Genomic DNA, 24581 nt, shown 5'->3' with positions numbered 1-24581 from the left:
CTTTGAGGTTTCTGTATGCAGTTGCCAAAATCAATGTGTAAATACGTGGGTGTGCGGGAGGGTGAATTTTGGCTGTTTTGTGGGTGCTGAGTCCATCCCCCCATCAGGGTGCTCCTTGCCTTGAAGGGCTGATGGGCTCCCTGTGCCCAACCAGGTAGTTGCGGTCCTCACCTTATTGACGCTGATGGCCAACGTTGGCCTCTTGTATCATCATCCATGGAGACTTCTTCCTCTGTAGCCCAACCAGGTAGTTGCGGTCCTCACCTTAGAGATGCTGATGGCCAATGTTGGCCTCTTGTATCATCATCCATGGAGACTTTCTTCCCTTCGTCCTCTGTGGACATTAAATATGAAAGGATCACTTTACTTAAGCTGAGTTTACCTGCACCGCTCTTATTAAGGAGGTCTGAAGGTGTAATAATTGCTTAAAAGCAGGGAATGCTTAGTCACGTTGGTGCTTGGGCTGAGATTGCTCTTTCCGTAGAGTTTAGGCTGTGGTGAGAAATGACCAAAATGAAACCCAGTTCTCAAGGAAAGGTCTGGCGGGAGTAAAATAATAATATAAAAGCAAATTATAAAGGCTTTTGGCCCCCTGTGTCAGCTCTGTGGATGCCACCCAGCAGATGGCTGTCACACCAGTCAGGCCATTTATTCACCCGTTTACTATTCGTAAATGAAATGGGATAAAATGTTGAGGAGGGGGAGGTTTGTTTTGGTTTTTGTTTTTGTTTTTTTTTTAAATGGCTGATGAAAACTGATTAACTGGTTTTGCATTCCAGCCCATGGTTAAAAGCTCTTTTATCTTTAACACCTCAAAAGAAAAAGCACCTGTAGCCCCCTTCTGCAACCCCCCCAAGTCTCCTGCAGACTCCCCCCAACTCTCAAACTGGTCTGTGATGTTCTGCAGCTCCGAAGAGAATCTGCGTGGGATTAAGCTGAATTACACCTGAGTTTGTTCCATTTTGTTTTTATTGTGTCACAAGTCCGTTTCTGTGAGAGGTGCTTCATAATAATACAGATGATAGCAAAATAACTGGTGTCAGAATTTTGAATATTCAAGTCTAGAACTTTTAACTTGAAAACGTCAAGTGTTTTATGATACTATTTTGAAACTAGAACCATTTCTTGCCACAGAGCAGTGAAGGTCTGACTTTTCATTTGCGCTCTCAGTGATTGAATTCAAAAATTTCTTAGATGCATGTAGATACCTGTCCCAGAATTTTTTCAGTTACTTGCTTTTAAACTGGTGTAGGACAATAGTCTGAAAATGGGCTGTTGACTCAGTTGTAATTGTAGCTGTTCTGAATGTGACGGTGTAATGATACATCTATTTAATCAGAGCACAAATGAAGTCATGTTTGATGTGACTAATGGGAAGGGTGAGCTTTGGTGAAGGTACGTGGAGGAGAACACTTCTGAAGGTGAACCTGGGGCTGAGGAGGCCGGTCTGGCTGGGGAGGGACCCGCAGCAGGACCAGCTTCAGGGCCTCCAGCACCTACTGGAAGATGTTCAGATTATAAGGGGTGTCCTCCCTGGTTGGCACTGCACGGACCCCGCATCTCCAAAAACCCCAGTGCTTTTGGCTTCTGAAAGGAAAAAGGCCAGAGTAGCTGTCTGTAATCAATGCGATCTATTTTCCTGCATAAAGAAATGCTAAAAGGAGCATAAACAGAGAGAGAGAGAACTCCCAATGGTGTGAATTTCTGCAGTGCCCCCGAAGATGAGCTGGACGAGCCGTTCCACCCTTCCACGCAGGCTCTTCTAGAGGTCAACGGTATTTCTCAAGACGGTGCTGAGAGTTGGGAGCGTGTCCAAGAGAGGTCACCGTGGTGAAATGGCGCTTGTTCCTCTGTCAGCTGTGGTTGGAGGTACCAGGACAGGGACAGAATCCCACCTCGGAAGCATCATGTGCAAACCGTGCATGTTCTGGAAAGATGCCCTGCAGAAGATGAGATAAATAGATGCATGCATCCTCCAGCAAACACGGGGATGAGCAGCCAGGAGCATGGAAAACAATGATCAAAGCGGCCCCGGCTGTCGAGCCACCGCCGCTCTGGAGGAAGATGAAGGAGGGTAGAGGACTCTGCATCTGTCTTGAGGAGATCTAACGCAGACGCCGTGTTTGCGAGGACAGGAGCCGTTCAGCTCAAGCTAATCGAAATTCCTCTGCTACTGATGCAATATTTTAAAGCAAAAAAATTAAACGTTTCCAATGTATCTCAGCAAGATTCTGCTCGTCTTTGTAATTCGCATCATAACTTTCCCAGCGTCTGTTAAATTGCCTGTAATGCACTTTGTGGTATTAGACTCTTAAACGTAGAGGCATTATGAAGTCGCTAGGAAAGAGAGCTCTAAACTTAACGATTTAGATGTATATGGTTCTCCTGTAATAGGCGTTTTATGCACATCCTAACCATTCCCCGAGCCTGGAATGCGTACGCAGTTACCCCGTTTGTGTAGCGGGAGGGTCTGATGGGGAAAATAGGGAATAATTGGGTAATGTATCTACAGAGGGGATTTAAAAAGGGAGGCTTTTGGAGATAATGTGCTTTTTATAGAAAATTAAGGATTTTTGAATTAACATCTAAGCTTCTAAAATGTTTGTTCCTGAAGGAAAACAGTTTCATTTAATATCCCAGGTGCACATTAAACTTGTCTTACGCCGGTAGACAGTAATTTATTTTCTCCAGGCTTCTGTGTTCTGCTCTTTAGATAAAATCTAATAATGCTGAGCATAATAACAAGATACATTTGCTCTCTGAAAGTTTGTGTTTGGCTTATAACAGAAGTCTTGGAGTCATTTTTCAGTCCCATTTCTATTCCTGCTGTCCTCTCACCAGGACATGATGCAGGTTGTAGTTATCTGTGACTAAAATCAGTGTAACACCATCTTCTCATTCCAAGGGGCATCGGTTTGATCTCCCAGATCTTGAGTTGAAACCTTCATGCAATTAAAGATTATTTTCAGCTCCTCAGAAGAAAAACAGACCACGGATAGTGTGTCCTTGATTTGATTCGGTGTCATCCTTGTCTTTGCTAATGCACTTATATGGAACATAGCCCTGCTAGCTTGAATTTTAAATGTTTTCAGTGCAAATAGAGTAACTGATCCTTCATTCTCGGTCAATTTTGACAGCGTCTTTCTCTCCTCCTTGGCCTTGCCTCTCTCTACAGTCTTTTTCTGTCCATGCCTGGAGCTTCCAGCCTGATTTTCAGTGGTATGGAGCACTCCATCATTGCTCAGAGTGGGACCCATGGGTGCTCAGCACCCAGCTGGCCCAGTTTGTTGCAGGCACAGGCAGCAGGTGATTGCCCTTGGAGCTCCTCCCTTCTGGTTCCTGATGGTTCTTCCCTTCATGAGAAACATTGGTTCTCATGGTTTGGCTCTCTTGAATTTCTTGGAGTTTCAGTCAGCCTCTCAGAGTATTTATGGTCTCTCCTGTTCCATATTTTCTGATCTTTTTCCTCTCCATCCCCTGCAACAGAAGGTATGCCTTGTTTCTCCATCTTTAATTGATTTGTAGGAGCATCTTGGATACTCAGTGCTCCCCAAGTGCTTCAACAGTGAGTGCTCAATCCAAGAGAGGATGATTTTCCTTACACTTAGTAAGAGGTTTAGCTCTCTTTTTTGTAACAACTTGCAGGATATGTTTTAAATGTACTTTTTGTATGATAGTTTATTAAGATTAAAGTGGTTGAATATGAGCTGTGTGGCCATTTACTCTAGAAAGCTTGGATTTTCTTGTATTCCTGTATATGGTACATTGGGGTTAAATGCATCGTACTCCTTTTCAACAGTAAAAGTTTCTTCCTGAGGCATTGTTTTTATCGGAAATTGGCTCGTAATATGCAAATAAACGCCTATCTGATCATTTATTTCCTCCTGGACTGTGTTTGTTTTAAACCTGCTTTGTTTAAATATTTGCTACAATTCTGCTTCCAGCCACAGCCGGGTTCGGGACCACCCTGTTTCACTCCTCGCACTTCCACGAATGCATTTCTTTGTGAATAGAGAAGGAAAATGGAGATGGAAGATTGGTGCTCCTTTGGTTTTTCTCCTCACGTACAGGGTCCGAGGGCCTCATTCTGCAGCTCTTTAGAGGTACCACACTCACCTGTGTGTCACTACGGTGAGGTGAGGTTGTAGCAGCCCAAGGATGTGTGGAGAGGGACCATCATCACCAGGGTGTTTTACCAATCAGTGTATCTAAGAGTTTATAAATTATTCAGTGGTGATGAAGGAGGCTGTAGACACGGAGTTCCACGTGCCCTGTGGTACTGGCTGGGGATGGGAGCTCCCCAGACGTGGGGCTGCTGTCACCCCCGTGGCTCCCCACTTTTAATGACTTCTGAAACTTCAGCTCTTTGCAGAACTCATCCCTCTCACTCGCCGCTGTCACAGCTTGTTTTCGGCTGTGATTATTTAGACAAGGCTCTTCTTAATCTTGTGATGTATCAGTTTTTAGTGGTGAGAGCAAACAGCAAAATTTGATGAACCCTGGCACTGAAAAGAGGTCCTTTTGAACATTCCTGTTACATTTTCATGATGACAAAACACAAATTTGACATTTTAAAAATGTTATGCTGTGAATAGACCAGAGAAGGGTTGATCTGTATTAATTGATGGTTGTAAAAAAACTCAACTTATATTTACATACTGGATGTTCCCAATATTATGGGTTCCTCATCAATACCAGTACATTTTTTCACAGGTGAGTTCTCACGGCTGACATCCCCACTTCTCCTCCAAAGCAGAGATATTTGCGTGCCAGACTCTTAGCCTTATCGTGAGTTAAGACATAGCAGTAATCTATAATTTAGACATAGGAAAACCAAATTAAAATTGCATTACATGTGTGGTTTAAGGCAACACCAGAATTTAGTTCAAAATTCTGTCCTCACGTCACCTTATTGTAACTAAGGAAACGTAATACTTCAGAGGATTTTATTTTCTACACGCTGTAGGAGCCATGAAGACCAAGAAGCTCTTGGCTGCCGGAGGCATAGAACAGCCTCTAGGGCTTTTTAATTCTTTAGATGTTTTTTTTGTTGTGGTGGGTTTTTTGGGTTGATTTTTTTTTTTTGTAAGCCTGGGGTTATTTTAGGAATACTACAAGGATGGTTTTTTGGGGCGCTGCAAGGCTGTCGTGAACGGTGTCAACTTGGTCCTTATTTCTTTGAGATTTGTGTCTGTAGCACTAATAATAGCTGGAGTCAGCGTGTACTGCAGCTGAGGGATTGAAACAAGTGTTGAAATAGATATTGTCAGCGAGCCCATCTTAAGTGTGTTTTAAAAAAGAAAATGGTCTGAAGTTGGTATGGCTGGAGAGGCACCGTTTTCTTCTGCATTACGTTATTGAAGGATTTTATCTCGACCTTTTGGGAAAATATTTGATCCATCAGTTGCCTTTAAAAACTAAAAAAAAAGAAAGGCGTCATTGCTGCTGCTCTTTAAAAAATCTGAAGAAATCTTTTTTTTTTGCCATCTGGGGTCTTCAAGGAGGAAATGTTTTTGCTTGCATTAAGTTTGCTGAGGACTGATGTCAGCATGGGTAATTCGCTGGGCTCGTCTTACCCGCTCTGCGGCCACCTAAGTGGGCTCTTTGTCTGCCTCGGAGGAACAACTCTCTCCTCGCCCATTAACACAGCTCTAAGTGTATTTTAAAACTTACGTGTTTCTAAACTGGAGCAGAACCGTGGCTTGTATGTAAAAGGTGAACATTAAACCAGAATTAACTTATAGAAATCCTTGGGAAAAAGGGCTAATGAAAAATTTACAAAACTTCAGAGAAATCTAGTGGGTTTTGGTAGTTTCTTTTTATTTTACTGGCAAAATATATGAGATGATTAAAATAATTTACTCCCTGATGCCAAGAAAAAAAATCTGAGAGATTTTTTTTTTAGCTGGAATGAATAGGATGGATGAGAGCAAAAAGTGGGATACAGGGAGGTTTGCTTGGTGAGAGACTGCCTGCCTGTCAGTGGGAGGAAGCATCCCTGCTCTCGTTTCAGTAGGTTGTAGAAGGAAAAAAATAGAACTAATTAGAGAAATCAGTTATCTTGTAAAAATGAACGAATTGATGATGGAATCGCGGGCACAGAGTGAGACCATCAAAACAGCTGGCAGATAAGATGCTAAAACACAGAGTTTGCTCAAGTTGGAGGCAAAGTAGAGCTTGGGATGTGCTCCAAAGGCCAGGACCGTGATGGGATGATGTGTTCAAGCCCTCACCAGCCTCTGGAGTGAAGGTGTTCTTCAACAAGCCGTGTAGGACACCCATCCCACCCTCCAGCTCCCCAGACAAAGCTTTCTCCGGCGCTGGTGGGGTCTGGTTTGTAGGAAATCACCCAACTATTTATGTGGGATTGCAAAGAAAAGAGGAAAAATCCCAGGGGGGAATCCAAACACTGGAAGTGCAAATGGGAATTAAAAGGAAGAAATGTGGGCAGAGCTATTTCATTCTAATATTGACTGTAGGAAGGATTTTGAGATAAGGGCATCAAAGAGAACAAGGCAGATGAAGGGAATGGAAGGACATAGTCACTGAAAGGAGAGGGGGGAGCTGGCAGAGGGTCCTGTTCAGCTCTTTGATCAAGTGGTATTTTTAGTTTGGCAATTTTGTTTAATTTTTAAACCTAAAGGGAAACATGTCTCTTTTTTTTTTTTTTTTTTTTTTTTTAAATGGCTGTTTGTAACAGTCTAGACTTTCTGTATCATCTGAGAAAGGAAAATAGCTCTCCTTAAACCCCTTGGGTGTGATGGAGGCTGAGTGGGAGCGATTCCTGAAGCTCAGAGGTGACCGAGTGTCATCACAGTTAACTCTCCAAGGGGGTGTTAATGGGCTCCGGCTTAAAGGAGTGAAAACGTCTTAATGGAAAAACCTCAAGCAATAAATAAAATAACAAATACACGTGCCTTAAAATGGGGGTGGTTGGGTTTGGAGCTGGAGAGCTGTTAGTAGCGGTGGATGGGGCGGCTGGTGGTTTGACAGGGATGGAGAGGACCGTGCTCATCCTCGGGTGGTGGATGGATATAAACCCTGTGTTGTTTCTGAATATTACTCTTGCTGGCAACGTTTCAGGGAACTTCAGAAAAGCAAATAAGGTATAAGGTTACTGACAATCTGTAAAACCAAGGACAGAAAATTTGCTTACCCAGACTGTAAAAGGACAGACTGTTCCCTCCCAGGCTGATGCTCCTGCTGCGTCCAGACTAGATCGATCGGTTGTAAACATCCATATGGGGACTGAGGAAAACTGATGAAAAACTTTGCTATCAAGGAGTATCAAATAAAGAATGAGGCAAAACTTTGGCATCCTTATTCCCCATTTTCCTCCCATTAATTTGAATTTGTAATGGACACTACACACCGGGAGAATTATGCAGACTGTGCTGCCTTTAGCAATTTGGTTTGTGATGATGTGTCCTTGGGCCACTGCCCTCATTGCAGGGTGTTTCTGAATATGTTTAATAAACCTGCCATTTACTGCAGGTTGAAACACAATGGTGAAGCTTCTTTTACATATAAAAAAGAAGATAATTCACAGGTCTTGTGTCCGTCTGTCAAAACTATTTTGTGAATTCTGTTGTCTCTGCCTTTTCAGCCTGTGTTTTTCAATTATCCAACCTGTGCCAGGAAACACTGATATTTATTTTCAAATCTTGTGCCACAAAAAGGCAGAGATGTGACTTTTCCATAGGGGAAATTTACCAGCAAATCCAAAAGTTAGTCATGTAGGAAATACAGCATGAAGAGCATGGTCTCTGTGCCGAAAGAGGTTCTCATCCCTTTCCCTGGAAAGAATGGGGAATAGAAAGAGAAAAGTCTGTTTAGCTCTTCTATGACATAACTTCTGTGATGGCTTTCTCTCTGTATAAACTCTGCAATCACTTTTCTATAGCCCTAATTTTTAGCAAAACCTTCCCAGGGAGCACGTAAAGGAAAGTTGTGCTCAGGCTGACAGTGATTTTTAGTGTCTTTGGTGTCTTTAGCTTTAGTTAGCTTCTCAGGAGGCTTCATCGGGGGTCATCCCATCAAAGGTCACGTCATTCGCTCTGTCATACAGGGCATGTGCAATGTCAGCAATCTGTTACACCAAAATTAGCTTTTAATTTAATTCCCGAGTATTCTGTGTGACTTCACTGTGGGCAGTAAATGGTATTTACGTAGGAAGTAAATGTCAGTGCAGACGCACTCGGCTTGGGCCTGTAGAAATGCCCTCTTGGCTGGTGAGATACACCATGGATCACAATTTCTATTCCAATTAATTTCAAAATTGCAGACATAAGACTTGGAGAAAGTTGGCAAATCACTTCTTGTATAGCGTGTGTTGCCATAGGTTTAGATAGAAATACTATTGGAAAGCTAGATTAAGTATTCATTTAGAAAATTAGTGTTAATTGGGAAATATTTGCTCATGCCCTTGTGTTCTAGTAGCAAGGCAGTTTTTGTGGTCTTGGTCAGTCTTTGGTTATCAGACTCCTCAAACTGGGTGTCTTGAAACTTTGATAGTTTGAAATGGGGTCAAATGGGACGCAGTGACAGTTTCTGCGTTGTCTTGTGTAATAGGAGAAAGGATGGTTTTGGGTCTTCTGGAGGTTTTGGGGTCTCTCTGGTTGAGTTGTGGTTTTGGGGTGTCTCTGGTCCAGCAGCAGGAGTTCTGCTGCCCCTGGCTTTGGTGCTGAGTGGCTGCACATGAAATCGGTAGCAGAAGCCAAGCTGCTGGTGGGCCTCGTGGAGCCTTCACCCTGTGGGTGTTTTCAGGGTTGTTGTGGGTAGAGTTGAGTATTTCATGCACGTCATTTTTATTAACTCTTACTCAGAACTGGCTTTTACGCTTTTGTGTCTTCTTGCCCGTGGATGGATGCCCCATCCCAGGAGGGGTTCAAGGCCAGGTTGGATGGGGCTTTGAGCGACCTGGTCTGGTGGGAGGTGTCCCTGCCCAGGGCAGGGGATTGGACTTGGTGATCTTTAAGGTCCCTTCCAACTAAAACCATTCTGTGATTCCCTCCCCACTCCCCAGCGCTGCGGCTTGGTGAGCCATCCTGGGCTGTGTCCCAGTGAGTGCAAGGGCTGGACCCTGCTGCTGTTTCTGTGGCAAGATAGACTGACACTTCCATTAGGATGAGCTTCTGAAGGATTTTGTGGATTTTCTTTCCTTTCCTCCTATTGCAATTTGCAATATCTCTTTAAAATTCCCCTTGTTGATGCAGGTTTTCTCAGTGTAATCACCGTCTGTATTTTCCCGACTCTGTGGGAGGGCAGAGCTGGAGGTGGCTGTGCAGAGCAGAACTTCTATTTTTCTTAACTTCCTTTCACTTACAGCTCTGAACCGCAGTGTGGCATTTTCAGCGGGGGGTTTGGTGCTAAATATCGCTTTGTTGGGAAAGGTCAGTCACAAGGATGTGCTGGCACCGCTGCAGGGACCGCCTGTGCCAGCAGCTCGGACGCGCTCAGATTCCAATGCCAGATTGTCCCTTCTCCTGAAAAAATGTAATTGTTATGGTTTAAAGTGGCAAGTAAGTGATCTGTTTCTGCAGTGAGTGTTTATCAGGATTTCAGGGATGTTCGGGGTTTTCCTGTCTGTGGCTGCTGGAGCTCACAGCCAGACAGAAGATACTGCAGGTGTGTACGTCTGCACCTGAAAGCCTCAAACGTGGCTATTTTGAACTTCTTTCCTTAACACATAATTTCTCAAGATACTGGAAGTGCATCTTGAAAAAATATTTTTCAAGACAACCGTTTCTGAGTTTCTCCCACAAAAAAATCACAGTCAAGTAATTAGTGAAGATTATTCCCCAGTAGTTCAGATGATGTCCCAGCACTTCTGGCTACTTCACAACCACGTCCAGTGAAGTCCTTCCCGTGGTAACTGTCACGTTGTTCCAGAAACACCCCATCCGTGCAGTGCTGCCTGGTGAGCTTGGAAAGAAGGAACAATCAGTTTGGGTCATAAAAACGCCATAGAAAAGACAGAAGCTGTGATTTATTTGGGGAGATTGAGTAGAGTGGCAAGCAGCACTTTAATGGTCGCTTGTCTCAAATAAACCTTATCTCTTTCTCAAATTTAAAGAGATATTGTGGTCTTTCCTTGCATCTAACCTGCATTAAATGTCTTTTACAAGAATGTATTGCGGAGTCCGACAGGAGCATCGTAGATGGCCATGTGCTTTACAGGTGATGGAAATGAATGGGAGTGAAGAGCAGTGATTAAGGAGTTGATAAGAAATGGTTTGAGTTCCCCTTCGGTGTGTGTGTGGGGGAATTGACCCATATAAAGTACATACAGGACTTTTTTTGTTCTTTTATTTTGAGAGCCATGGCTCGTTCCAGCAGTGCTTCTTGACCTACCTATAGAGAACAACCTTCATCACAAGAATCTTGAAATTTAAATTAAATTAGGGAAGAAAAACTGTATGGGACAGCGTGTATCTGTGTGTGTGTCACTGTCTTTGAGCCAGAACAGGCTTCAGTAGCACCGATTTTTGGTAAAAAGCAGGCATCTGCCCTTGTGCTCCTGGGAAATCCCATGGAATTGGTTCTACTCTTGGTTCTACTCGTCTGTTTTGAAAGTTTGAAGACCATCATGAATCTGGATAGCAGGGAGCTTAAATTAGATTTCCTCGTGCCCATGTTATCACCGTCAGCGCAGGACTTGCTCATGGATGGGACGCAATCTGATGGAAGCCGAGCTGGGAGTTGGAATGGGGAGGTTATAAAGGTGGGACAGGCTGGGGGTAATGAATCTATATGGGTTGATTTGATCTGTAATTTACTAAAACTCCTAATTTTTTGGTGACACTGACCTCCAGCATACCAGTGCCTGCCAGCAGCTCTGCCTAGCAAGTTGTTAGCGAGTTCTGGCTTGCTCTGGGTGTCACCCTCCCTGGAAACCATGCCGTGGGTGCCTCTCTCTTCACATGGCCAAAAGCTCTGCTCTGTGTTTGTGGAGGAGCCAGCTGATGTGTGACACTCCAGGAGGAGCAGTGTCACCCTGCGGCACCGGCAGCAGATGGGGACAGCCAGGGAATATTGTAGAATCATAGAGTTGTCCAGGTTGGAAGGGACCTTTCAGGTCCTTGAGTCCAACCATCAGCCCAACGCTGACAAAAACCACCACTAAACCGTATCTGGAAGCACTGTATCTTCCCATCTTTTAGATACCACCAGGGGTGGTGACTCCACCACTTCTCACCAGATCATCGGCACCGCTGTCGAAGGGACCTTTCAGGTCCTTGAGTCCAACCATCAGCCCAACGCTGACAAAAACCACCACTAAACCGTATCTGGAAGCACTGTATCTTCCCATCTTTTAGATACCACCAGGGGTGGTGACTCCACCACTTCTCACCAGATATCAGCACTGCTGTCAGCATCGTTGAAATACCAGTGTTTTAATTAGTGTCCACACCTCCGTTGGCTATTCTGTCCCTGGTGTCCCTTAGCAGCAGTACATGGACAGTGCTTTTCTGTACTCGGTACAGAAAAGTGTACTGTAGAAGGATTAATTTGGATTTTAAAAGTACCCAGCAAGTGCCCCAGACCAGAACTAAATCTCCGCTTTCTGCTTCGCTTCTGTACTTGTGTTTGGTGTTGTTGGAGAGGTCACACCTGGGGGTCCATCAGCTCGTTCCCCTCCCGCTGACAGGTCGTGAGCCGCCTCTTGGCCACTGGATTGAATTTTGCCAGCTCAGTGGTGTGACCTTTCTGCTCTTCTCAAAGCCTGAAAATAGATATTTTTTTTTTTCTTCCAGCCTGGAAAACTTTTTTTTTTTTTTTTTTTTTTTTGTGGCTAAACATAGGCTTCAAAGTGTTGTGTTTCCTTTGTATTTGGATCAAGTTCTCTATTTTATACCTACTGCTTGGATGGGGTTTTTTTATGGCAGTTTGTGAAAGTTTTAGCAATCTCCCAGTTTTCAAACTTTCTCCTTTTCCAAATACATGTGAACGTAAATCTTAATTTACAGGCTAGGTGTTTTATACTTTCTTTTTGTAAGTAAAATGTATACACAACTAGAATAATGTAAATATTAGGATAGTGAAAAATACTTTTGTAGTCTTTCAGTTCCCAGAGTTACTTTACAAGAAGGATCTGTGCTGGTTTTTAGAGCCCAGAGGATGGTCTGTTTGAGCAGCAATGGGGGATGAGACATCCCCATGTTCCACATAACAATTTTGATTATCAAAATTTTATGTTCCATGTGCCAGAGGTGCTTTTTTTCTGGAAATAAAGGAGGTTTGGAGAGACCTATTGTTAGGATAGTGAAAAATACTTTTGTAGTCTTTCAGTTCCCAGAGTTACTTTACAAGAAGGATCTGTGCTGGTTTTTAGAGCCCAGAGGATGGTCTGTTTGAGCAGCAATGGGGGATGAGACATCCCCATGTTCCACATAACAATTTTGATTATCAAAATTTTATGTTCCATGTGCCAGAGGTGCTTTTTTTCTGGAAATAAAGGAGGTTTGGAGAGACCTATTTAAGGTTTCAGAAAATATGTGAACAGGTATTTGCTCGAATGCTTTTCCTGTGTGCTTTTCCAAATGAGGTTTCAGAAAATATGTGAACAGGTATTTGGCTGAATGCTTCTCCCGTGTGCTTTTCCAAATGTGGCCGTTAAAATGTAATTCCAAATAAAGAACCTGCTTTCCATTTCTTAAAAGTTTAGCCAGTATTTATAAAGTTGATATTGGATCACTGTTTTTCGTACAATATTATCTTTTAATGCATAGGACTGAGTATCTAGGGGCTGACGTGACATGGGGAATTTTGTTTTGCAGAAGAAACCTTTTGCTCATGGTACTTCATGCTGTCAGAGAAGTTTTGGACTTTTTTTTCTGTATTAGAATGCCTTTTGAAGGAATAGTATATAGAATTTATCATATATAAATGGTAAAAGTCTATACGTTTTATCACGGAATCTATGATTCACTGCTACAGTGTTCTTTCCGTATAGTTGAGTATAAATTTAAAAATAGTAGAAGTGTGTGTAGCAGAATTAATAAGCAGCTGAAGTAAAGGACTGGTTAGTTGATAGTATTCTGTGTGCCTCTGGTTCTGCAAAAGCCTACTACTGATTTTTACTTTTTTCAGTAGAAACAGCATGTTTGTGGGCTTTGGTCCTGCACTAAAATTTATAAATTTATATAAGTGTGTTTATTTACAGAGAGATTTATGGAACAGAAGTGCTATTGTACATCCATGGACCAAAAATGCATAATATTCTTTCTGTGTACTCATTTCCTTAAAGAAAATTCAAGGCATTTTATGGACCAAAACTTTTATGTAGATTACATTACTTTTTGTTCTGTATTGATGTTTTCTAAAGGTTATTCTTGACCGAAGGCATGAATTGAATTGATAAGCAGGACTCCTGCTTCCCAGGGGATTGCAGCGTGAGCTGATGCTGGAGACTGGGGGCTCTTTGGCCGCACTCAGCTGTTTGTTATTTTGGGTGTTCTTGGTCCTGCTGGTGCATGTCCGGGAGCTGTGAAGAGGGTTCACCTTTGTGTTATAGAAAGGCGCATCATTTTTATCATTTGCATAAAATCTGAAAGCGATTGGCCAAGCTTAGTCTAAATTGGCTTTTTCACAAAACCTACGTCAAGTTGCAGGTGGATATTCGAATGTCTAACAAAAGTTGTATGAATAACTTGGTCTTCAAATCAGACTTACACATCTTTTTTCCTCTCTCTTTCCTGCCTTTCCCCAAATCCCTTTTATTTACAGCTTCCAGCTGATCTTACCAAGATGCATCTCACCGACAATCCTCATCCTCAGGTGACTCATGTCCCCTCCAGCCAGTCGGGCTGTAGCATCGCCAGCGACTCGGGGAGCAGCAGCCTGTCGGATATTTACCAGGTAAAATTGCATTTCTTTCTTTTTTCCTTCCTTGATGTTAAACAAAACCTGTGGCCCTTTGTCCAAGACTTGCCCTCTGGATGCCTCCGTGTTGCCCTGTGTTCCTCCTGTGATTTGCCACCTCTGCAGCCTCACAGAAGGCAAACCAACTTGTTGCTTTTAGGTGTCACATTCGGTGATTTATGGCATGTTTTTCCTTCTTTCAGTAATGGAACAAATTTCATGAAATCATTCTTGTGTTTCAAATACCTTCCTTGATTATTTGTATTTATTGTTAATAACAGATGTTCTGTTTCTGCAAACAAAAGCTGGGTAATAGATGCACTCTCTGCACCGACTGACTGGAGAAATGGTAGTGTTGCCGAGAGCAGAAGTTGACTGAAATCCAGGGAGAGCTCCCGTTTGTTTACAGATAACACACTTACTGAGTTCCCTGTCTCGTGTCAAATTGCAGAGGTGGTTTTGGGGATTTTTTTCATTCTGGTTGATGAGGCTGCTCATTTTGGGTTTGTCTGGATCAGTAATTGCACAGTTTTCCCACTTTTAAGTTGAAACCTCACTACAATCCTGGGTTTGTAGCAACTCTTGGGCACGACGTAGGTGTAAGTTCATTTTGGACACCCGTTCCCTTGGGTGCTGTCTGGGTACCATTTCTATACACTATACAGAAATTAGTGATAACTTATTTACAGCAATGTATTGCTAGGTAACTTTAACAATAAAGCATTAAAAGCTTTTAGAACATTATCCTTTTAGAACATTAAGTGCCTTTATGCTTTTTTTTTTCTTTTCTATTTAATCTATTACCTTACTACTACTTTAGATTTGCTTGCTCCTGACTAGGTCAGGAGTCTGTGCAGCCCTGGGAGTCTTTTCAAAATGCTTCTAAATATTCTGATTTCTGAGAGGCAGTGCTGGAAGATTTTGTTCTGTATCTTAATTTTTTCTATTTTTTAAATTTACTGATTCAACAGAATTGATTTTCATTAGTCAGAGTCACCAGAACTAGTCTGTATATTGTACCTTAACATCTCCTGTGTCAGGATGCTGATGGAGACTTCTCCTGACCATCGTCTGCCTGAGCAGCTTGGAGAGATTGCTCTAAGTGAAAAGCACTTAAAGCATATTATTGATAAAGAAAATGGAATTCCAGTAACGAGTGAATACTCTGTCATGTGTGGTTAATTGCATTTGAAATGCCTTATGTCTACTCTTCAGAAAATGCCAAAAGAGCATAATTGTTAAACAAATAAGAATTCTATAAATAAATGAAGTAATGGAGTAGCGTGTTTATATGCACCAGAGCAAATAACCATTGGTGAAATGTATTTTTGTGCCCTGAGGTATTGTTAATTTATTAATGTGAAAATCACTGCAGATTTTCCATTAATTTGGAGGAGTTGAGGACTTTTCAGGTAGGAATCTCCTTGTCAGTGACAAGAGCTTGGTTTTGCATCCTGCGGGGAGCAGGGACCCTGGGAATTTGCCGGCAGAGACAAAGAGTTTGAAATCAAAAAGAAAAAGAAATGTATTTTCCCCGATATTCATCGTGATATTATGGAGGCAGAGAATCTCTTTAATACACAATAAACCTACTTTTTGAGTCTAACGTACTGGCTCAGTAGCTGAAAGCGTTTTTGGTACATTAAAATACATAAAGTACTTGGAAAACGATGCTTTGCTTTTGCAGTCAGCTTCATGTCTATTACATGCCAAACTCTCGAGGAGCAGCATTAGTGTCAGCAGAGGAAGAGCATTTTTGACTAATTTTGATTAATGTGGCCTTGAAATGACCTTTTGAATTAATGGCATCTTAACATTAATTTTTACCTTAGGTAGTGCAAACTGAATTCCAAAACATGAAAATATTAAGAATAATAGAACCAAATGGATTTTTTTTTAAGATTTGGAAAGGTTTTCCATTAATCCATGCACACTATGCTCATCGATAGTGTTGAAATGAGGTTTCACTTGTTCCTGCTGCCTCTCGGGCCAGGATGATGAACAGGAGACACTGAACATAACGCCTGAGGAGGGATCAGCAGAAAAGGAGCCCCGTCTGCAGGTGCTGCTGGGAGCACAGTGTGTATTAAACCCTCACTTAGTTGCAGAAACTTAATGAAAATAAATTTATGAAGATGTTTTTCTCCCTTCTCCTGTGCCGTTACTGCTCCCTGTTGGAGCTCTCAGTCTCTATGTGGTCAAATGTCTAAATGTATGTTTTGCAAAGTCCAACTTGCTTGGAATCCTGGGGAACAGTTGTTTTTCTGTTGGACTGCAGACATTTTTTTTTTTTTTTAATACAGGAAAAAAGTAAGTTATTCCCTTCTTATTATTCACAAGTTTAAAACAACTTCCTTAATTTGCTTAAAGTGGATTTTTCTTAATAATTTTTAAAATTTTTTCATTCAACCCATTTCTGACTGTGCTTAATTTCTGTGGTGTTTAGGCAGACGTAGGGGTGGAGGTGGGTCAGGTCTCATTAAGCTATAATGAATTAATTGCCTCTATCAATAGTTTGCAGTGCTGTTCTCTCAACGACCAACCAATTTGTGTCTGTTCTTTTCTTACCTGTTGAGTTCTGTCAGTGATGTGCTTAAAGTTTCTCTCTTTCTCAATTTTTTAAAAAAAATAATAAATCTTTCGTTTCTCATTCTGACAGTTTATAGCATTTGTGGGCAGCAACGTTATTGCCCAGCAATAATTCCAATTGTGGTTAAGGTTTTGATATGAAAATGGATTATCTATAAAATATGCATTGGGGAATGGGCCTTCCTGAGGATTTTTCTATCAATTCTGAAAAAAGGTCTGGACATTTTTCCCCTGAAAGAATTGACACAAGGGAAAGGGGAAAGAAACCTTGCTTTTAACAGCAGGTCACATCAGGAATCACAAGCTCTAAAATATGTTATTATATGAAGTTATTATGGCACAGGAGATCTTTGAGGCATATTTAATACTTCTTATTTTTCCTGTCTGTGTGTGTTTCTGACACAAATTGTAGTGGGATGTCTATCGTCATCGCCAAAGCTTTCCAAGGGTCAGATCTTACGTCTTTGGCTTCCAAAGGGTAGGCCAGCACAGGACACCTCTGTGATCAACGTTTGGCAAACGTGGCTCAAACATGTTAATTGGCAAAATTTGCAGTGCTATAAATAGAGTAATAATAGTATGATTTTAAAATAGCAAACGTATGCTTTGACTGGTGTTAATTTTCCATCTGATCTCTGACACTCACCATTTCGGTCTGTCCCTGCTGCCTTCTCCAGAGAGAATTCTTGCCCTGTAGACCCAATCCTCAATGTCCATATTTGTGTAGGATTTCAGGATTGGAGCTTCTGATTTCATTTTGTAAATGAATAGTTGATAAATGTTTCTGTGAAGAAGATTTTTTGATATTTGAGAAGGGAACCAGCTGGGTCATCGCGCTGCCCTACTGCCAACCCTTTGTCAACCATCTGCACCTCATCTTTGGCACATGGTTTGGAGACCATCTCTTATTTCAAGGCTTGATCAAATTATTTATCAAAAAAAAAAAAAGAGAGAAGATTTGTTTGTTGTCCTATATAGGATATACAATGGAAATTTTAAACCATCACTTTTCTGTAGAACCTTTAGCCTCAGTTTTGTTCTCTTAAATTGAGGTTATCAAAAGTGGGTGTTAGTACTGTAGTCAGCCTGGAAAAGTTGGAATAAATTGTGGCTGTTGAGATGAAGAAATGCTAGAAAAGTCCTTGAATAAAATGCTGTACTGATCGTGTGCTGCTGAGACTCTCCAAGCACAATTTGCACTTGGGCTTCATTCCAAACCTGTTAATGTGAGCTACAGAAGCCAGTAAAGTGATGTAATAGAAAACAGATTTAACCCTCTGTGCATCGTTATCCTACTCTGAAAGAAACATTTATGTTAAATCATTTAAACCTTATTTCCTAGGGTTGCTGGCTAATTATTAAAACGAGGACAAGCCCAAAGGTCCAAGGTTATACCTAAACCCCAGTATTTTTCTGTCTAGTGAAAGAAGGAAATAAATGCTGCTCGTCTGTGGAAGGGCTGGGCTTGCATTAACCGATCAACACGGAGCATGTAGGAAGAGGGAGGCAGACAGTCTGCTGTGATTAAATCACTTAAAATAAGTATTGTTTTTTATGAGGCAAGGGAGGCAGGAGAGCAGCATGGCTGGGGGAGGACCCTCCTGGTCAAGCTAAAGCACAAGAAGGAAATGGGTATAGTGGAACCAGGGAGGTGTGTCCTGGGAGGAATATAGGGATGTGTAGGGTGGGGGTCAGGAAGAGTAAGGCCCAGTTGGAGCTGGATTTGGCAAGGGATGTGAAGAATAACAAGAAGAGCTCCTACAGATATGTTGGTCAGGAAAAAGAAGATTGAAGAAAACTTACTTCCCTCCATAAATAAAACAGGAGAACTAGTGACATGGAGGAGGCTCAGGTACTCATTGAATTTTTAGCTCACTTTCCAGTGGTAGTCACCCTTCCCACTTCTCTCAAGGTGGGGACTGGGGGAATGAAGTCCTTCCCATGGTTAGAGAAGATCAGGTTTGAGACCCCCTGAAGAAACTGAACGTACAAAAGTCCATGGGACCCAAGGAAGTGCATCCCAGGGTCCTGAGGGAGCTGCTGTTGGAGAAGCTGAGGGACTGTCCATCTCTCTGGAAAAGCCAGAAGACTTTGTACCAGGGCCTATAGTGACAGGGCAAAGGGCAATGGTTTTAAACTGCAAAAGGGTAGATTTTGCTTGGATATAAGGAAGAAATTCTTTATAATGAGGATGCTGAGCCACTGGAACAGGTTGCCCAGAGAACTTCTGGCTGCCCCATCACTGGGAGTGCTCAAAGACAGGTTGGACCAGACCCATCCTTTATTTTGGAGGTTTTGTGAACACGCAGAGTGTTTGCTGCATTAGTTTGTCATCAGTGTTTTTGTAAAATCTCAAGGATTTCTTTCAAAGTCAAAGCGAGTATTGTAAACGTGTTCATTTAAAAAGAAACTCATTTTTCTGCAAGTCTTTATATAATTGCCTTCTACTTCTCAGTGACACATCTTGTTGTTCAAGTTTTTGAACTTGAACAGCAAAATGATTTGCATGCTGGCTTAAACTGGGAAAAAAAAAAAGAAGTGGTTGAGCAACTACTCTATGGAAATTGAAAATTTGATACTACTTCTTCCCCCCCTTCCATCTGTTTGGAAAGTTATTTTCATGCAATTACATCATTTAAACTTTACATAAGGAATTATTGCAAACGATTCCTGTGCGACTCTGCTTTTTGTTGCCAGTGTTGCTTTCTCTTTCACCGTTGCTTGGTGGGTTTGCTCGGTGTGGTGTCTGTGTTGCCATCTATTGATGGCACCAGAAGTGTGTCTGCAGGCCTTGGGTAACCAATGGCATGACTGAATTACGTTATTATTTTGTTAATAATACACACTCTAGAATTGTGGAAAAAAAAAAAACCAACATTTTGTTTACATGAATGAGCAAGAAAGAGTAAACATAATACACACTCTAGAATTGTGGAAAAAAACCCCCCATTTTATTTACATGAATGAGCAAGAAAGAATAAATGCTATAAAATGAGAATAGAGGAAAGAATAGTCATCCTTACCTCCTCCTCCCCCAGTTTATATACAGCACTTGACATGCTTGCTCTACTACGGGATTCAAATCCATGTTTTAATGCCAACATTAAAAATTAGATCAAATGTCTTTCATTTTAGCCAGTCAATCTGCTTTGTTTTGTTTTTCCTGTGTCACAGGGTTACTATCGATGGGTTTGTACTGCCTGTACTTCACTGGAGGTGGGGAGGGAACAAATAGCCCAGTATGTTAATTTTGCTTTTGGAACTTGTGATGAGCGTGCCCATAGCCTGGTGTTGCTTTATACCAATGGTGTGTATTTGTACCATCCTTTCAGTGTAAAGGGTTTTTTTGAGTGTCCAGAAAAGGAGCTATTACAATTTCTAGTTTGAATTGTTGATCACAGCATTTATTATTAGCTGCCTAAGACTGTAAATCATTAAAGTGAAGACACTGAACTCATTGTCCAATCGATGTTTTCTTTGTAGGCTACGGAGAGTGAGATGGGAGACGTTGATTTAACAGGTCTTCCAGAAGCACCTGTGGACTCTGAAGATGAAGAGGAAGAAGAGGATGAAGATATCGACAGAACTTCAGATCCGCTTCTAGGGCGAGATGTTGTACGAGAATGCCTTGAGAAAGAGCCTGCAGATAAAACTGATGATGATATTGGTGAGGAGGAAAAAAACCCCAAAATCTTTATGTAAAACTATATGATGAAACATCTGTAAGATAAGCTTATCTGAATACTGTTTAATGAGTTAAATGTATATCCTCGGCATTCTGAATGATGCCTTCCAGAGGTTGCTTTGCTCTAGTGATACTGTTAATTGAGTGATATCTTCTCTTTCTATCTGAGAGATTATTTGTTCTGAGGAACTAAGTATTTTAAAAGCCAGTCTTGGAGATGCTTAAGATATTAAATATTGCAGTCATTGTCTGTTGATATACAGGAGGGGTAGGTAGCAAGGTGTAATTTTGACTGCCTGGAACTGTTGAACTAGTTATTAAATGTCAAAGAGAATTTACTGTTACTGCAGTATAGATTTACTGAATTGTAAACTGGAAAACATCTAAGATGAAAATGATTTACTGCAGTGTTTAACTAGGAACTGGCATTAGTTAAATAGTAAAATTTGCGTTATGCTATACTTCAGATTACTTCTCTAAACACTAGAAAAAAGCATTTCATGCTCCTATCAAGCTTATGATTGCTGTACTGCAAGGGGATTTTTAATTTTTCTAAATGTTTGAAGCTGAAGTGCTTTTACACTGGAGGCAGACTGCTGCTGTTGGATCAGTCACAACACGACCGAGACCATAGAGCCCAGTTCTGGTTGTTGGTGACAAAATACACACTGGGCTCATTTAGCCCCAGGCACTAATGAGGATTGTAACACCACTGAGCTGTTTTCCCCTGAATTTAGCTGAGATTTAATATGCCTGTGGAGGGGAAGGTATCTAAGGAACCCCTGGGCCTTGCAGTCTTCTTACCAAAGTTTCCTTTGTCTAACAGAGCAATTATTGGAATTTATGCATCAGCTCCCTGCCTTTGCAAACATGACTATGTCTGTGAGAAGAGAACTCTGCTCAGTGATGATATTTGAAGTCGTAGAGCAAGCAGGAGCCATCATACTTGAAGACGGCCAAGAAGTAAGTTACTGCTTGTAGCCCAATTTGAGTGCTACAGGCACTGAAATTACAGGCCCTATGGGTTATATATAGGTTTGCAAGGGCATCTGGGGGTGAAGGGCTGGAAAATCTCTTTCCCATCTCCTCACCTCTCCCACACCTGAAGTTAGAGAATTCTTTTCTCACCGTGACCCGTGTCTAAAACCCCCAAAACCTCAGCCCATCCCTCTGGGAGATTCTGCCTGTGTTTTACTGTCTTGTTCAAGACTTCAACGTGGCCAAGTGTAGATATAACACAGCATTCAGTGTCTTGTCAGGTAAGTTCTAACACTGGAGGAGTCCATTTCAAAGATTATTTGTGGCATAGAAGAATACATCATTTCCATTCGTAAAATAACTTCTTATAGTGTATTTTTAAAAAAAATACTAACATGAAGAGGTATTCTCACCCAACAGTGTAGGTATTATAACATGAGGGTCTAAATTAGGAGCAGTTTCCATACAGAGTCAGTGGGAGGAGACAGATGTGCAAATTAGCAGTCAGGCTCCCAACGTGGGTGCTCTGAATCCCTGTTTTGAAATCTCTGCCCTTGGATCGAGACATCTGGAATGGCCATGGCAGGTCATCCCTCCACGAGGACGAGGTAGACCCATCTCTGGTAGTGACCAAATGGGTACCCAGGGGACAAGTGTTCATTCTCACTGAATGGTATAAATATATTGCGGCAATTAGCCCACTGATTAAAAAAGCAATCTATTCATCAGCATTCCTCCCTACTGAATTAGTTCTGAAATGAATGAAGAATGCTGAAAAGCGTTCTTGTTTCAGTCATCTTTATTACTTGCCTTACAGTGCACATTTTTAGTGAATTAGATGTTGCAAAACTGTGGTGACAACAAACTGGAGACTGCAAGAATAAGCTTTTCTGAGATAACAGCCTTGGAACGGCTTAGAAAAGTTGTTGAATTAACTTCACTTTCTAAATTTGTTTTTTTTTACTTCCTCTAGCTCGATTCTTGGTATGTTATTTTAAATGGCACAGTGGAAATCAGCTATCCTGATGGGAAGAGTGAGAGTCTCTGTATGGGAAATAGTTTTGGGATTACTCCCTCCCTGGACAAACAGTACATGAACGGAGTGGTCAGAACCAAAGTAGATGACTGTCAGGTAAGATAACTATTCGATACAACTACCTGGTATTTTTAAGCATCTAATAAAAGGAAACAGACTACTTGCATCTTAAGGGCAGGATCTTTATTCCAGGAGCAGGAAAAAGGAAGTTGGTATTTAGTGGGTGAAGGGCTGTGCTGATGTTGGGTTAGTTGTATGCTCTTCACCAGCTGAGGTTTATTTCATGTGAGAAATAGGAACTTTGATTTGTGCTGAAACATAAGCTCAGTCCACCCCAGTCATGCTCTGTACGTGATGGACATGCAGCAGGAACAGATAAACAGAAAATATCCATTTCCACTTCTTACAGGCTTTGTCCTCTCTATGTTTAGCCCATTCCAGCAACCTTTTGGAGATGTAAGAATGTGACTGGCTCTATTTGTCTTCTATTTCTTGTGTAGTTGGGCAGAACAGGGTGGGGTGGGTATCAGACTGTGTTGAAGCAGCCCAGAGATGGGGCTGCATTGATGGTTTGGGTATTTATTAACAATCCCGTGTTGTTTGGGGGCAGTTTGTGTGTATAGCCCAGCAGGACTACTGGAGGATTCTGAACCACGTGGAAAAAAACACTCACAAAGTGGAGGAAGAAGGAGAGATCGTTATGGTAAAGGAGCACAGGGAGCTGGATCGCAGCGGAACCAGAAAAGGGCACATAGTTATCAAGGTGAATGTCTTTCTGTGTTCTCCATCAATCTATTGAACCTTTTTTATTAGTGAATAAATGCAGTTTTGGTTTGAATCTAGAATCTGTCTTAGCTCAAAAATTTGATTGGAAGGATTTTATATTATTTTACAAATATATTTTCATCTATCTTTTATTATTAGATCTCTTCAGCACGTATATTGAGTTTTGCTTTGGGAGCACCCTTTGTGCATCTTTATGTATTGACCTGTTTTTTGTAATCTGGATGAGGAACTTCAACTGTTTATTAAAAATAAGAGTAGGGGAAGTTACTAATTGTTCTAGCCAGGTGTTACCCATGCAAAAGACTTGGGCTGAGAGAAGCAGGAAGATTTGATTTAAGCACGTTTGTGTGTTTTCTTCTGAGTTTGCCAGAACTGAAATTGGAGAAAGGATTATACTGGCCACATGGTTTTATGTTAAGATACTCTCTAGAGAAGGGGTAGTGACGAGAGATACCAGTTATTTTTTGCATTTAATTTTTAAGGCAACACCCGAGCGACTCATCATGCACTTAATAGAAGAACATTCGATTGTGGATCCAACCTACATCGAAGATTTCCTTTTAACGTACAGAACGTTTCTAACGAGCCCCCTGGAAGTTGGAAATAAACTCTTGGAATGGTTCACAGTGGACAGCCTCAGAGATAAGGTTGGTTTGAGTCTGAGAGATTAGTATTTCTGGGGAAAATGACTCCAAATTGATTCCTTTTGGTGTTGCTGATAAACTGGGATTATGCTCCAGCCATTTTATATGAACTATTTGAAAGCAAAGTGGTTTTCGTCAGTATCAAGAAGGTTTGTGTGTCTGTAGTGTAATGTCATAAATTCAATATAACATTGTTTCTCTTCTGCAGAATGGTAAATACTGTTTTCTATTTAATTTAGAGATGTAAATGCCAACCTCTGAAATCCTTTTTCACTAGAAATGCAGAAAACTTGTCTTCATGATCTCTTGGACATACCATCTTCCTTTTCACAGCCGTGTTGTGCTTTTCTTCCAGCATTTTCTGCTCCAGAACTTTGCAGTGTATTGAGCACGTTTTGTTTGAGCCGCTTATTACAAACCCTGCACTTAAAATAAACTCTGCTCAAGACAGGTGCAGTTGATAAAAATACTTCCATAAATAGAATGAGGTTCAGTTCCACGTGACTGTATGTACATACACGTGAAAAATGGTCATGGTCTGGAACTTGTATCCGTGTCCAAGTTGTTGAAAATTCCAGCAGTGAAATTCTTCGCCAGCGGTTTTCTGTGTTCTGCCTCTGAGCTGAAGGAAACCCACCAGACTATCAAATGCTGTAATTTTTTTTGCTTAGGAAATTGTCTGGGGTCTTTTGCTGTGGTTACTGCTTCTCTTCTTACCTTTTTCCATGCTGTGCATTTTGACAACTGCCGTTTTTTTTAAGAAAAGGAAAGTAAAAAAAAAACCACCATACAACTGTCTCAGGAAATTGTTTATTTTTAGAAGATAAACTGCTGTAGATTAACCTTTTTTATAAGATGGATGGATCAAGTAGTCATCAGACTGACTTTACCATGAACGATAGTAGCTCTGTAGCATGCACAAAAGCAACCTGAAGATTTAGCTAAAAGTTCTTATAAGAAAGCTTTTTATCATCATAATGTTCTTCCGAGAACTTTCTCT

General features: G+C 41.4%; 1 protein-coding gene across 2 annotated transcripts in view; it reads left to right on the top strand.

The window, feature by feature from the left end:
• Positions 1-24581, top strand: part of RAPGEF6 (Rap guanine nucleotide exchange factor 6) — a 130851-nt gene that overhangs the window by 65805 nt on the left and 40465 nt on the right. For both annotated transcript variants that reach the window (XM_014948103.1, XM_014948102.1), the window contains exons 7-12: positions 13729-13860; positions 19936-20119; positions 20964-21100; positions 22089-22247; positions 22762-22914; positions 23420-23584. In XM_014948103.1, coding sequence (XP_014803589.1) covers positions 13729-13860; positions 19936-20119; positions 20964-21100; positions 22089-22247; positions 22762-22914; positions 23420-23584 — 930 coding nt within the window. The remainder of the gene's footprint in view (positions 1-13728; positions 13861-19935; positions 20120-20963; positions 21101-22088; positions 22248-22761; positions 22915-23419; positions 23585-24581) is intronic.

This window comes from Calidris pugnax, unplaced genomic scaffold, assembly GCF_001431845.1.
Source record: "Calidris pugnax isolate Ruff unplaced genomic scaffold, ASM143184v1 scaffold27, whole genome shotgun sequence".
Classification (NCBI taxonomy): domain Eukaryota; kingdom Metazoa; phylum Chordata; class Aves; order Charadriiformes; family Scolopacidae; genus Calidris; species Calidris pugnax.
Note: the sequence above shows the minus strand (reverse complement) of the source record. Positions and strands in the feature narration are given on the sequence as shown.